General features: G+C 39.5%; 1 protein-coding gene across 1 annotated transcript; it reads left to right on the forward strand.

Annotated features, from left to right (window-relative positions):
- The first annotated feature begins 8,310 nt into the window (after positions 1 to 8,310).
- Positions 8,311 to 12,850, forward strand: LOC130502461 (uncharacterized). The gene is given in 8 exon segments (XM_056997256.1): positions 8,311 to 8,569; positions 8,636 to 9,722; positions 9,992 to 10,196; positions 10,198 to 10,236; positions 10,676 to 11,314; positions 11,444 to 12,215; positions 12,369 to 12,494; positions 12,552 to 12,850. Coding segments are annotated over 8 exon segments (3,426 nt in total).
- The last annotated feature ends 2,224 nt before the right edge of the window (positions 12,851 to 15,074 follow it).

Raw genomic sequence — 15,074 nt, forward strand, 5'->3', positions numbered from 1 at the left:
TCTGGAATCATCAGGATAGAAAGTGGGATATCTTCTTACTCACAACTCCTATGAGATTTATTCAACTTCCTGGTTATTCTCCACTGATTAGTGGTTCCAAATAAAGCTTCTTAGATCATGGTTCATCCTGGTTTGATAAGAATCATGAAGATATTGCCATATGTCCGAACAGGCTAATCTGGAATCATCTGGATAGAAAGTGGGATATCTTCCTACTCAAAACTCCTATGAGATTTATTCAACTTCCTGGTTATTCTCCACTGATTAGTGGTTCCAAATAAAGCTTCTTAGATCGTGGTTCATCCTGGTTTGATAAGAATCATGAAGATATTGCCATATGTCCGAACAGCCCAATCTGGAATCATCTGGATAGAAAGTGGGATATCTTCTTACTCACAACTCCTATGAGATTTATTCAACTTCCTGGTTATTCTCCACTGATTAGTGGTTCCAAATAAAGCTTCTTAGATCGTGGTTCATCCTGGTTTGATAAGAATCATGAAGATATTGCCATATGTCCGAACAGGCTAATCTGGAATCATCTGGATAGAAAGTGGGATATCTTCTTACTCACAACTCCTATGAGATTTATTCAACTTCCTGGTTATTCTCCACTGATTAGTGGTTCCAAATAAAGCTTCTTAGATCGTGGTTCATCCTGGTTTGATAAGAATCATGAAGATAATGGCATATGTCCGAACAGGCTAATCTGGAATCATCTGGATAGAAGGTGGGATATCTTCTTGCTCACAACACTTATGAGATTTATTCAACTTCCTGGTTATTCTCCACTGATTAGTGGTTCCAAATAAAGCTTCTTAGATCGTGGTTCATCCTGGTTTGATAAGAATCATGAAGATATTGCCATATGTCCGAACAGGCTAATCTGGAATCATCTGGATAGAAAGTGGGATATCTTCTTACTCACAACTCCTATGAGATTTATTCAACTTCCTGGTTATTCTCCACTGATTAGTGGTTCCAAATAAAGCTTCTTAGATATTGGTTCATCCTGGTTTGATAAGAATCATGAAGATATTGCCATATGTCCGAACAGGCTAATCTGGAATCATCTGGATAGAAAGTGGGATATCTTCTTACTCACAACTCCTATGAGATTTATTCAACTTCCTGGTTATTCTCCACTGATTAGTGGTTCCAAATAAAGCTTCTTAGATCGTGGTTCATCCTGGTTTGATAAGAATCATGAAGATAATGGCATATGTCCGAACAGGCTAATCTGGAATCATCTGGATAGAAAGTGGGATATCTTCTTACTCACAACTCTTATGAGATTTATTCAACTTCCTGGTTATTCTCCACTGATTAGTGGTTCCAAATAAAGCTTCTTAGATCGTGGTTCATCCTGGTTTGATAAGAATCATGAAGATATTGCCATATGTCCGAACAGGCTAATCTGGAATCATCTGGATAGAAAGTGGGATATCTTCTTACTCACAACTCCTATGAGATTTATTCAACTTCCTGGTTATTCTCCACTGATTAGTGGTTCCAAATAAAGCTTCTTAGATCGTGGTTCATCCTGGTTTGATAAGAATCATGAAGATATTGCCATATGTCCGAACAGGCTAATCTGGAATCATCTGGATAGAAAGTGGGATATCTTCTTACTCACAACTCCTATGAGATTTATTCAACTTCCTGGTTATTCTCCACTGATTAGTGGTTCCAAATAAAGCTTCTTAGATCGTGGTTCATCCTGGTTTGATAAGAATCATGAAGATATTGCCATATGTCCGAACAGGCTAATCTGGAATCATCTGGATAGAAAGTGGGATATCTTCTTACTCACAACTCCTATGAGATTTATTCAACTTCCTGGTTATTCTCCACTGATTAGTGGTTCCAAATAAAGCTTCTTAGATCGTGGTTCATCCTGGTTTGATAAGAATCATGAAGATATTGCCATATGTCCGAACAGGCTAATCTGGAATCATCTGGATAGAAAGTGGGATATCTTCTTACTCACAACTCCTATGAGATTTATTCAACTTCCTGGTTATTCTCCACTGATTAGTGGTTCCAAATAAAGCTTCTTAGATCGTGGTTCATCCTGGTTTGATAAGAATCATGAAGATAATGGCATATGTCCGAACAGGCTAATCTGGAATCATCTGGATAGAAAGTGGGATATCTTCTTACTCACAACACTTATGAGATTTATTCAACTTCCTGGTTATTCTCCACTGATTAGTGGTTCCAAATAAAGCTTCTTAGATCGTGGTTCATCCTGGTTTGATAAGAATCATGAAGATATTGCCATATGTCCGAACAGGCTAATCTGGAATCATCTGGATAGAAAGTGGGATATCTTCTTACTCACAACTCCTATGAGATTTATTCAACTTCCTGGTTATTCTCCACTGATTAGTGGTTCCAAATAAAGCTTCTTAGATCGTGGTTCATCCTGGTTTGATAAGAATCATGAAGATATTGCCATATGTCCGAACAGGCTAATCTGGAATCATCTGGATAGAAAGTGGGATATCTTCTTACTCACAACTCCTATGAGATTTATTCAACTTCCTGGTTATTCTCCACTGATTAGTGGTTCCAAATAAAGCTTCTTAGATCGTGGTTCATCCTGGTTTGATAAGAATCATGAAGATAATGGCATATGTCCGAACAGGCTAATCTGGAATCATCTGGATAGAAAGTGGGATATCTTCTTGCTCACAACTCTTATGAGATTTATTCAACTTCCTGGTTATTCTCCACTGATTAGTGGTTCCAAATAAAGCTTCTTAGATCGTGGTTCATCCTGGTTTGATAAGAATCATGAAGATATTGCCATATGTCCGAACAGGCTAATCTGGAATCATCTGGATAGAAAGTGGGATATCTTCTTACTCACAACTCCTATGAGATTTATTCAACTTCCTGGTTATTCTCCACTGATTAGTGGTTCCAAATAAAGCTTCTTAGATCGTGGTTCATCCTGGTTTGATAAGAATCATGAAGATATTGCCATATGTCCGAACAGGCTAATCTGGAATCATCTGGATAGAAAGTGGGATATCTTCTTACTCACAACTCCTATGAGATTTATTCAACTTCCTGGTTATTCTCCACTGATTAGTGGTTCCAAATAAAGCTTCTTAGATCGTGGTTCATCCTGGTTTGATAAGAATCATGAAGATAATGGCATATGTCCGAACAGGCTAATCTGGAATCATCTGGATAGAAAGTGGGATATCTTCTTGCTCACAACACTTATGAGATTTATTCAACTTCCTGGTTATTCTCCACTGATTAGTGGTTCCAAATAAAGCTTCTTAGATCGTGGTTCATCCTGGTTTGATAAGAATCATGAAGATATTGCCATATGTCCGAACAGGCTAATCTGGAATCATCTGGATAGAAAGTGGGATATCTTCTTACTCACAACTCCTATGAGATTTATTCAACTTCCTGGTTATTCTCCACTGATTAGTGGTTCCAAATAAAGCTTCTTAGATCGTGGTTCATCCTGGTTTGATAAGAATCATGAAGATATTGCCATATGTCCGAACAGGCTAATCTGGAATCATCTGGATAGAAAGTGGGATATCTTCTTACTCACAACTCCTATGAGATTTATTCAACTTCCTGGTTATTCTCCACTGATTAGTGGTTCCAAATAAAGCTTCTTAGATATTGGTTCATCCTGGTTTGATAAGAATCATGAAGATATTGCCATATGTCCGAACAGGCTAATCTGGAATCATCTGGATAGAAAGTGGGATATCTTCTTACTCACAACTCCTATGAGATTTATTCAACTTCCTGGTTATTCTCCACTGATTAGTGGTTCCAAATAAAGCTTCTTAGATCGTGGTTCATCCTGGTTTGATAAGAATCATGAAGATATTGCCATATGTCCGAACAGGCTAATCTGGAATCATCTGGATAGAAAGTGGGATATCTTCTTACTCACAAATCCTATGAGATTTATTCAACTTCCTGGTTATTCTCCACTGATTAGTGGTTCCAAATAAAGCTTCTTAGATCGTGGTTCATCCTGGTTTGATAAGAATCATGAAGATAATGGCATATGTCCGAACTGTAAAATCTGGAATCATCTGGATAGAAGTGGGATATCTTCTTGCTCACAACACTTATGAGATTTATTCAACTTCCTGGTTATTCTCCACTGATTAGTGGTTCCAAATAAAGCTTCTTAGATCGTGGTTCATCCTGGTTTGATAAGAATCATGAAGATATTGCCATATGTCCGAACAGGCTAATCTGGAATCATCTGGATATAAAGTGGGATATCTTCTTACTCACAACTCCTGTGAGATTTATTCAACTTCCTGGTTATTCTCCACTGATTAGTGGTTCCAAATAAAGCTTCTTAGATCGTGGTTCAACCTGGTTGATAAGAATCATGAAGATATTGCCATATGTCCGAACAGGCTAATCTGGAATCATCTGGATAGAAAGTGGGATATCTTCTTACTCACAACTCCTATGAGATTTATTCAACTTCCTGGTTATTCTCCACAGATTATTGGTTCTAAATAAAGCTTCTTAGATCGTGGTTCATCCTGGTTTGATAAGAATCATGAAGATATTGCCATATGTCCGAACAGGCTAATCTGGAATCATCTGCATAGAAAGTGGGATATCTTCTTACTCACAACTCCTATGAGATTTATTCAACTTCCTGGTTATTCTCCACTGATTAGTGGTTCCAAATAAAGCTTCTTAGATCATGGTTCATCCTGGTTTGATAAGAATCATGAAGATATTGCCATATGTCCGAACAGGCTAATCTGGAATCATCTGCATAGAAAGTGGGATATCTTCTTACTCACAACTCCTATGAGATTTATTCAACTTCCTGGTTATTCTCCACTGATTAGTGGTTCCAAATAAAGCTTCTTAGATCGTGGTTCATCCTAGTTTGATAAGAATCATGAAGATATTGCCATATGTCCAAACAGGCTAATCTGGAATCATCTGGATAGAAAGTGGGATATTTCTTACTCAAAACTCCTATGAGATTTATTCAACTTCCTGGTTATTCTCCACTGATTAGTGGTTCCAAATAAAGCTTCTTAGATCGTGGTTCATCCTGGTTTGATAAGAATCATGAAGATATTGCCATATATCCGAACAGCCCAATCTGGAATCATCTGGATAGAAAGTGGGATATCTATGATTTTAGAGAATAAGAATGGTATTGAGAGAATAGAGAAGAAATAGAGAGAATCCGAGAGAAGAGAAAGATTGTTTGTAAAGAGATTAATAGATTATGTAACCATTGTTGCAAAGCTTAAGAGAAAATGTGTCTCTGATTTCTTATTTCAAAATGTCGACAATACAAGAGTATATAAAGGGGAGAAGAGTAAAGACTAGGGTGGTCAGAACACTATTCAAAGCATGTGGAGTCAAGGCAATACTTGGCTAAGATTGCACACATGCTTTGGTCAAAAGGTGAAAGGGGCGCGCCTTGCTTTACAGGCTGTCTTGGTCTGGCTGAGCTTAAGGATAAGAAACCTTATCCTCCAACGGTCAGTAACAGTATGCACTCTTCCCTTAAGCTCTCCATCCCTCCTTACTTCACTTATGGTCGACCTTGTACCTTCCTTGAGTTGCAAGTCTCCAAATAGTGTATAATAACTCTTGTAATAATAAATAGTAGTCATGTTACTATTTACTATTACACCACTTCTCCCAAATGATCCCTTAGCTTCATAACCCCATTCTGAACTCTTTCTCACCATTTATACACTTCAGTTTAACACTCCCCCTCAAGCTTGACCATATGGAACAAGTCAAGCTTGGACAGCCATGAAACTCTCCTCATTAAAAACCTCACCAAGGAAAACCCAGTGGGACAAAACCTTGATGAGGGAAAAAGAGTGAGAGTTCCATAGCTAAGGGGATCAGCTCCGGCTAGGAGAAAGATCAATGAGTCCTAGTCTGATATGTATGGACTCCATTGTCTTCTGCCTAGCTGCTTTGGTGAACACATCAGCCAACTGATCTTCACTCCTTGTGTAGCAAGGTAAGGTTACTCCGAGCACAATCATCTGCCTAACCTTGTGGCAATCAACCTCTATGTGCTTGGTCCTCTCATGGAACACCGAGTTGGATGCAATGTGAATAGCTGCTTGGTTATCACAATGCATGGTCATTGGTGTGGCTTGATCAATCTCCAAGTGCTTCAGAATCCCTTTGATCCACACCAGCTCGTTTGTAAGCTTCAGCATGGCTCTATACTCAGCTTCTGCACTAGAACAAGAGACCACCTTCTGCTTCTTACTCTTCCAAGTAACCAAGTTCCCACCAATGAAAGTGCAATAGCCAGTAGTTGATCTCCTATCAACCCGGTCTCCTGCCCAATCAGCATCACAGTAGCCCACCACTTCAGTGCTTTTGTTGCAACCCATCCAGACACCAAGACCTTGAGTTCCATTCAGATACATCAACAGCCTTTCCACCATATGCCAGTGATGTTCCTTTGGAGTTTGCATATGTTGACTCACCTGATTCACAGCAAAACAAATGTCAGGCCGTGTGATGGTTAAGTAAATCAACTTACCTACAAGCTTTCTATAAAGCTTTGGATCATGGAATGGCTTGCTATCTTCAATCTCCCCTCACGTGGAACCTTGTACCCATCCTCCATGGGCATCTTAGCTACCTTGCCTCCATATGCACCTGCATCTTTCAAAAGATCAAGTGTATATTTCCTTTGAGAGATGAACAAGCCTTCCTTGGATCTACATAACTCAATTCCAAGGAAATATTTCATCTCTCCCAAGTCTTTAATCTCAAACACAGATTTGAGAAAGTCCTTAGTTTCCTTGATACCTGCTTTATCAGAACCAGTAATGATAATATCATCCACATATACAAGGATTACAATGATACCTGATGGTGTAACCAAAGTGAATAGGGTATGATCGAGTTCACACTTCCTGAAACCTCTTCCATTCAGTGTGGTGCTTAACTTATGGTACCAAGCTCTAGGTGATTGCTTGAGACCATAGATAGCCTTCTTCAATCTCAACACATTCCCTTTCTTCACTAAGTGTTCAAGACCAGGAGGTGGAAGCATATAGACCTCATCTTCAAGCTCTCCTTGCAAGAAAGCATTCTTGACATCCATTTGCCACAACTCCCACTCTTGGTTCACAGCTAGTGATAGCACAACCCGGATTGTATGGAGCTTAGCAACAGGAGCAAATGTATCTATATTGATGTGATCTTGACAAGCAATGGAACTAAAGATATGGAACAGCTTGAACCAGAGCTTAAGGAAGTTGAAGAAAGAACCATGGAGCAGCTTGAACCTGAGGAAACAAATGGCAAGGACTTAGAAGTACCAGTTGGTCCAATGACTAGATCCAAGCAAGCCAGATTCAATCAAGCTTTCCATAAACTCTTATACACTATCCAGGGCAGTCTAGAGTGTGCTTATCCAACTACTCTGGTTGTGATTCAAGCCATCTAAGACATTCATCAAGAGAGGTGTTGTGACTTGCACTCTTTTCCTTGGTTTGGTTTTGTCCCATTGGGTTTTCCAAACAAGGTTTTTAATGAGGCTTGGACACAACACTTATACAATAGCCTCTTGATGAAACCATGCCATTTCTCTTATTTTCTAGTCTATTTCGGATTTAAAACTTGGTCTTTATTTATGTTTTCAAGGGAGCCTTTGTTTTAAGTATTTTGGTTTCAAGGGAGACTTCTTGCCTATATATTATGGACGAAAAATTCATCAATAAAATCATCAAACACTTTCTATTAAAAATTCTCTCTGAATCTTGTTTGATCAAAGCTTGTCTAAGTGTTACTCGGATCCTTGATCCTTACCTTGCAAGCAAACCTTTGATAGTCTAAGAGTCATTCCGCAACTCTTCGAAGTATCACTCAATCCACATCTTGTTTTCATCATCACAATCCGTTGGAGAGTAGTCAGGGACGTGATCCTCACACCTAGGATCATACCAAGTGGTATCAGAGCAGATCTCCATCAAAAGGTTGTGTTTTTCCAGTTCTGCAACTTTTAGACTTTTCATATTCTGTTCTCAGATCTGTTCTAAAGTCTAGATCTTGTTAGAATCATGTTTGTTAATGTCAGATCTGTCTAGAACAAGTGTTGAACTTGCTAAATAATCTGATTAAAATTTCGAAATTGTTAAGAAAAAAGAATTAGGGTTCTTCATAAAAGTTTTTGAATCTGTCTCAGTTTCTGTGTTTTCTGTTATTTTCTGTTTCTATGATCTCTTTTACTGGTTTTGTGCTTTAAAATTCAACAGGAACCATGGGAGACGAGGACATAGGAATAATGGAATGAATCCACTGTTACTTGATGCTTTGACTGCACGCATGACTACTTTGATGGATCAGAGACTAGAGCACTTCAGGGCTGAGGTTGTGCACTCAGATCGTGAGAGACCTAGAAGGACTTCAGATCGATCTGCTACAGAAAGTTACTATAGCCATTCAAACCGATCCATTGGTACCAGAAGAAGGAGGCGTGACCAGGAAGAAAGGCCAAAAACCAGCGATCCTCTTGGTGGTTTGAAACTGAAAATTCCTGAGTTTAAAGGCACTGCTGATCCAGAAGAATACTTAGAGTGGGAAAAGAAGATTGAACTCGTGTTCAATTGCAGAGACTACACTGCAGAGTATAAAATGAAACTTGCCCCTACTGAGTTCAAGGAGTATGCTTTAAGTTGGTGGGATAACTTGGTTACAGCAAGAAGAAGAGCTGGAGATTTTCCTGTTGAAACCTGGAACCAGATGAAGGTAATCATGAGGAAGAGATTTGTACCGAGCCACTACCACAGAGAGTTGCACTTCAAGCTCAGAACACTGTCTCAAGGAAGTAGATCAGTTGAGGAATATTATAAGGAAATGGAAACCCTTATGCTGAGAGCTGATATACAAGAAGACAGAGAAGCAACAATGGCCAGATTCATGGGTGGTCTAAACAGAGACATCATGGACAGACTTGAAGTTCATCACTACGTTGAGATGGAAGAGCTTCTGCACAAGGCGATTATGTTTGAACAGCAGTTGAAAAGAAGAAGTTACAAGTCTAGCTATGGAGCCAGCAAACCACACTACCAGAAGGACGAAAAGACCAGAGAATCCAGACCATTCTCCAAGCCTAAAGTGGAGGAACAAAGTGTTAAAGGAAAGGAAGTAGCCACTGCATCCAAATCCAGAGACATACAGTGCTACAAGTGTAAAGGATATGGACACTATGCCAGTAGCTGCTCCAACAAAAGGGTAATACTCATCAGAGAAAATGGTGACATTGAATCCGAGGAAGAGGTATCTGAGTCTGAAGAAGAAAGGGTGGAAATGCCAACTCGTGGAGAGTTACTTGTTACTAGAAGAACACTGAATCTTCAAGCCAAGACCGATGGAGATGAGCAGAGAGAGAATCTGTTTCACACTCGCTGTATGGTTCACGGAAAGGTTTGCAGCTTGGTTATAGATGGAGGAAGTTGTACCAATGTTGCAAGTGAAACCATGGTGGAGAAACTTGGTCTGAAGGTCATAAAAAGACCAACAACTTACAAGTTACAATGGCTTAATGACGAAGGAGAGCTAGAGGTAAAGCATCAAGTTAAGGTACCATTGTCTATTGGGAAGTATGAGGAAGAGATACTGTGTGATGTCTTACCAATGGATGCTGGACACATATTGCTTGGTAGACCTTGGCAATCCGACAGAAGAACACTTCATGATGGGTTCACAAACAGATACTCGTTTGAGTACAAAGGAAGAAGACTGTTTTTGGTTCCTTTGACACCGCAAGAAGTTCATCTAGATCAGATAGCCTTGAAGAAGAACAAAGCGACCTCAGAATCTAAGAAAAAGCAGCAGGCTAATATATTGCTTCAACAAAGGGAAGTTTTTTTACCTCACTTGCTGATTGTTTTTAAAGAATGTTTAAACATAACAAAGCCAGTGCAGGATCTTCCTAGCAAGATACAATTTCTTTTGCAGGAATTCAAAGATGTTTTCCAGAAGAAGCTCCACAAGGACTGCCACCTATCAGAGGAATAGAGCATCAAATCGATTTTATTCCAGGGGCTTCTCTACCGAACAAGCCAGCCTATAGAACCAATCCTCTGGAGACCAAAGAGCTACAGCAACAAGTCACTGAGCTTATGGAGAAAGGTCATATTCGTGAGAGCATGAGCCCATGTGCAGTTCCAGTTTTTACTTGTACCAAAGAAAGATGGTAGCTGGAGAATGTGTGTCGATTGCAGAGCCATCAACAATATCACTGTAAAGTATCGATATCCCATTCCTAGATTAGATGATATGCTTGATGAGTTGCATGGTTCTAGCATCTTTTCTAAGGTTGATTTGAAAAGTGGGTATCACCAAATTAGAATGAAAGAGGGTGATGAGTGGAAAACTGCTTTTAAAACGAAGCAGGGGCTATATGAATGGTTAGTGATGCCATTTGGGCTGACTAATGCGCCTAGTACTTTCATGAGGTTAATGAACCATGTTCTTAGATCATTTATAGGTCATTTTGTTGTGGTTTACTTTGATGACATTTTGATCTACAGCAAGAACTTAGATGAGCATGTTGAGCATCTTAGAAAGGTTCTAGAAGTGCTTAGGAAGGAATCCTTGTTTGCTAATTTAAAGAAATATACTTTTGGAGCAGATAACCTTGTCTTTTTAGGTTTTTGTTGTGAGTGCAGATGGAATCAAGGTTGATGAAGAAAAGATCAAAGCTATCAAGGAATGGCCAAGCCCAAAGACAGTTGGTGAAGTGAGAAGCTTCCATGGTCTAGCCGGATTCTACAGAAAATTTGTCAAGGATTTTAGTACTGTGGCTGCACCACTGACTGAAGTAATCAAGAAAAACGTTGGGTTCAAGTGGGAACAATTCCAAGAAGAAGCATTCCAAGCCTTGAAAGAGAAACTCACCAATTCACCAGTTCTTTCTCTCCCTGACTTTTCTAAAACATTTGAAATAGAATGTGATGCTTCTGGTATAGGTGTAGGTGCTGTGCTTATGCAGGAAAAGAAACCTATAGCTTTCTTTAGTGAAAAGCTTGGAGGGGCTACTCTGAACTATCCAACGTACGACAAAGAGCTCTATGCGCTTGTGAGGGCTTTGCAAACATGGCAACACTATCTCTGGCCTAAGGAGTTCGTCATCCACACTGATCATGAGTCTCTAAAGCATCTCAAGGGACAACAGAAACTGAACAAGAGACATGCTAGATGGATTGAATTCATTGAAACCTTTCCTTATGTGATCAAATACAAGAAAGATAAGGAAAACATAGTTGCTGATGCACTATCTCGAAGGTATGTGCTCTTGAACACTCTTGAAACGAAATTACTTGGATTTGAGCATATCAAAACTTTATATGCCACTGATTCTGATTTTAAAGATATATATGCTTCTTGTGAGAAGTTTGGTCGTGGTAAATACTTCAAGAATGATGGTTTTCTCTTCTTTGAAAATAGACTATGTGTGCCTAACTCTTCTTTGAGAGATTTGTTTGTCAAGGAAGCTCACGCAGGTGGACTTGGAGGACATTTTGGCGTGGCTAAGACACTGAACGTAATGCAAGATCACTTCTATTGGCCACACATGAGGAGAGATGTAGAAAAAGCTTGTGAAAGGTGTGTCACTTGCAAACAGGCTAAGTCCAAAGTCCAAAACCACGGTCTGTATACTCCTTTACCCATTCCTTTGCATCCATGGCATGACATTTCAATGGATTTTGTTGTTGGATTACCTAGGACTAAGACTGGAAAGGATTCTGTGTTTGTAGTCGTTGATAGGTTTTCTAAAATGGCTCATTTTATTCCATGTCATAAAACTGATGATGCTGTGAATGTTGCTAATATGTTCTTTAAAGAAATTGTTAGACTTCATGGAATGCCTAGGACAATTGTTTCTGATAGAGACACCAAGTTTCTTAGCTTCTTTTGGAAAACCTTGTGGTCTAAGTTAGGAACTAAGCTGTGTTTCTCTACTACTTGTCATCCACAGTCTGATGGACAAACTGAAGTTGTCAATAGAACATTGTCTACCTTGCTGCGTGCATTGATTAAAAAGAACCTTAGGACTTGGGAAGAATGTTTGCCTCATGTAGAATTTGCTTATAATCATGCTAGGCATTCTGCATCTAAGTTCTCTCCATTTGAAATTGTCTATGGTTTCAATCCTTTATCACCTTTGGATCTAATGCCTTTACCTTTGAGTGAAAGAGTTAGCTTGGATGGACAAAAGAAAGCTGAACTTGTTAAGCAGATACATGAGAAGGCCCGGATCAATATAGAAAACAAGACCAAGCTGTACGCTAAGCAAGCTAACAAAGGAAGAAAAGAGATGATCTTTGAAGAAGGAGACTTAGTTTGGATACATCTGAGGAAGGACAGATTTCCTAACGAAAGAAAATCCAAACTCATGCCTACACTAGATGGTCCTTTCAAAGTCATCAGGAAGATCAACAACAATGCCTATCAACTCGATCTCCAAGGTAAGTATAACGTGAGCTCAAGCTTCAATGTTACTGACCTAGTTCCTTATCATGCAGATGAAACGGATTTGAGGTCAAATCCTTCTCAAGTGGGAGAGGATGATGTGATCTTGACAAGCAATGGAACTAAAGATATGGAACAGCTTGAACCAGAGCTTAAGGAAGTTGAAGAAAGAACCATGGAGCAGCTTGAACCTGAGGAAACAAATGGCAAGGACTTAGAAGTACCAGTTGGTCCAATGACTAGATCCAAGCAAGCCAGATTCAATCAAGCTTTCCATAAACTCTTATACACTATCCAGGGCAGTCTAGAGTGTGCTTATCCAACTACTCTGGTTGTGATTCAAGCCATCTAAGACATTCATCAAGAGAGGTGTTGTGACTTGCACTCTTTTCCTTGGTTTGGTTTTGTCCCATTGGGTTTTCCAAACAAGGTTTTTAATGAGGCTTGGACACAACACTTATACAATAGCCTCTTGATGAAACCATGCCATTTCTCTTATTTTCTAGTCTATTTTCGGATTTAAAACTTGGTCTTTATTTATGTTTTCAAGGGAGCCTTTGTTTTAAGTATTTTGTATGTTTCCAAGAAGCTGTGCATGTACAGACTTCTTGCCTATATATTATGGACGAAATTCATCAATAAAATCATCAAACACTTTCTATTAAAAATTCTCTCTGAATCTTGTTTGATCAAAGCTTGTCTAAGTGTTACTCGGATCCTTGATCCTTACCTTGCAAGCAAACCTTTGATAGTCTAAGAGTCATTCCGCAACTCTTCGAAGTATCACTCAATCCACATCTTGTTTTCATCATCACAATCCGTTGGAGAGTAGTCAGGGACGTGATCCTCACACCTAGGATCATACCATATATAATCTTCTCCCCATGTCTGAGTGAACCCTCTTGCAACTAGTCTGGTCTTGCGCCTATCTATCTTGCCATTTGGAAGATACTTGATGGTGAAGATCCACTTGCTAGTCACTGCCTTCTTCCCTTTAGGTAGTTCACTCTCATACCAAGTATCATTTTTAATCATAGCATCTGCCTCAGCATTGACTGAATCTCTCCATTCTTGTATTAGCATTGCTTCTTCATAGCTTCTTGGAACATAACTTTCATCCAGGCTTACTTGAAAGGCACAATGCTCTTCTGGAAACTCAGCAAACGAGCATACAGCTTGAGAGGGATGCTCCACAGCCTGGGCATTGTAGTACACTCTCATGTTTACCCAGTTGGAAGCATCTCTCCTTTGCCGTGTGCTTCTCCTTAAGACAGGTACTTGCTGAACTTCTTGCACTGGTTCTGATTGTCCCTCTTGAACTCCACTCGTTTCTTCTTGTTGAGTCTGATCCTCTTGCTCAGACTGACTTCCATTTCCTTCTCCCATCTCAACTTGATCATGATCTCCTGAACTTTGATCTCCTTGACCTCCAGCTTCAGGTGTATTGCCTCCCTCATGCTCAAGATGAGTGGGTTCTTCAGTTCCATTTGTAGGAGGCGTGTGTTGCCTCCCTTGATCCTGGGTCACTCCTATCCCAAGTCCTTCAAATATCATCCGTAGACTGGCTGCTCTATCAGATGGTCTAGCTAGTTCTTCTAGCTCCTCCCAATTCTTGCCTTGATAATATCCTTTCTCCTCCATGAATTTAACATCTCTGGAGATCAGAACTCTTCTTGCATCCGGATCATAGCACTTGTATCCCTTTTAGGATGTAGAATACCCAATAAACATTGCCTTGGAGCTCTTTGCTTCAAGCTTGTTCCTTGTTTCTCCTGGTACCAGCACATAACACACACAACCAAATACTCTCAGGTGATCTAGCACTGGTTTGTTCTTGTTAAGTACCTCAAAAGGTGCTTGATCCTTCAGTATCTTGGTTGGTGTTCTGTTGATCAAGTAGCAAGCTGCTAAGACAGCATCACTCCAATATCTCTTTGGTACACTTGTTTGAAACATAAGAGCTCGTGCAACTTCCATCAGATGCCGGTTCTTCCTCTCAGCCACACCATTCTGTTGTGGTGTGTAAGGACAGCTAGTTTGATGCAAGATCCCATGCTTGGACAGATAGTCTTTAAAGGCATGACCTATGTACTCTCCACCATTATCAGACCTGAAAATCTTGATCTTGGCATTATATTGGTTAGTCACATAGTCATGAAAATTCTTGAATGCATCTATCACCCTATCCTTTGTTTTAATGAGAGTTATCCAGGTGTATTTCGATTTCTTCATCAATGAAGGTGACATAGTACTTGTATCCATCTCTGGATAAACAAGGAGATGTCCACACATCAGAATGGATTAAATCAAAACAATTTCATAAACAGTTGTTGATCTTTGAAACACAGTTTTACAATGTTTCCCAAAATACAAGCTTCACAATCATGTTTTGAAAAACAACACCTGGTAACATCAAGCTTAAAGCTCTAAGGTGAGGATGACCTAGTCTAGCATGCCACAATGCATCAATTATTAGAGGAGACTGAATTGAAAGAAACAACAGGAACTAGAAATGGGTAAAGTGTCTTGAAGTAGATAGAGCTCTTCCCTTGGTAACACCTTGTCCAATGAGCTTT

The sequence above is a fragment of the Raphanus sativus genome, unplaced genomic scaffold (genome assembly GCF_000801105.2).
Source record: "Raphanus sativus cultivar WK10039 unplaced genomic scaffold, ASM80110v3 Scaffold0568, whole genome shotgun sequence".
Classification (NCBI taxonomy): Eukaryota; Viridiplantae; Streptophyta; class Magnoliopsida; order Brassicales; family Brassicaceae; genus Raphanus; species Raphanus sativus.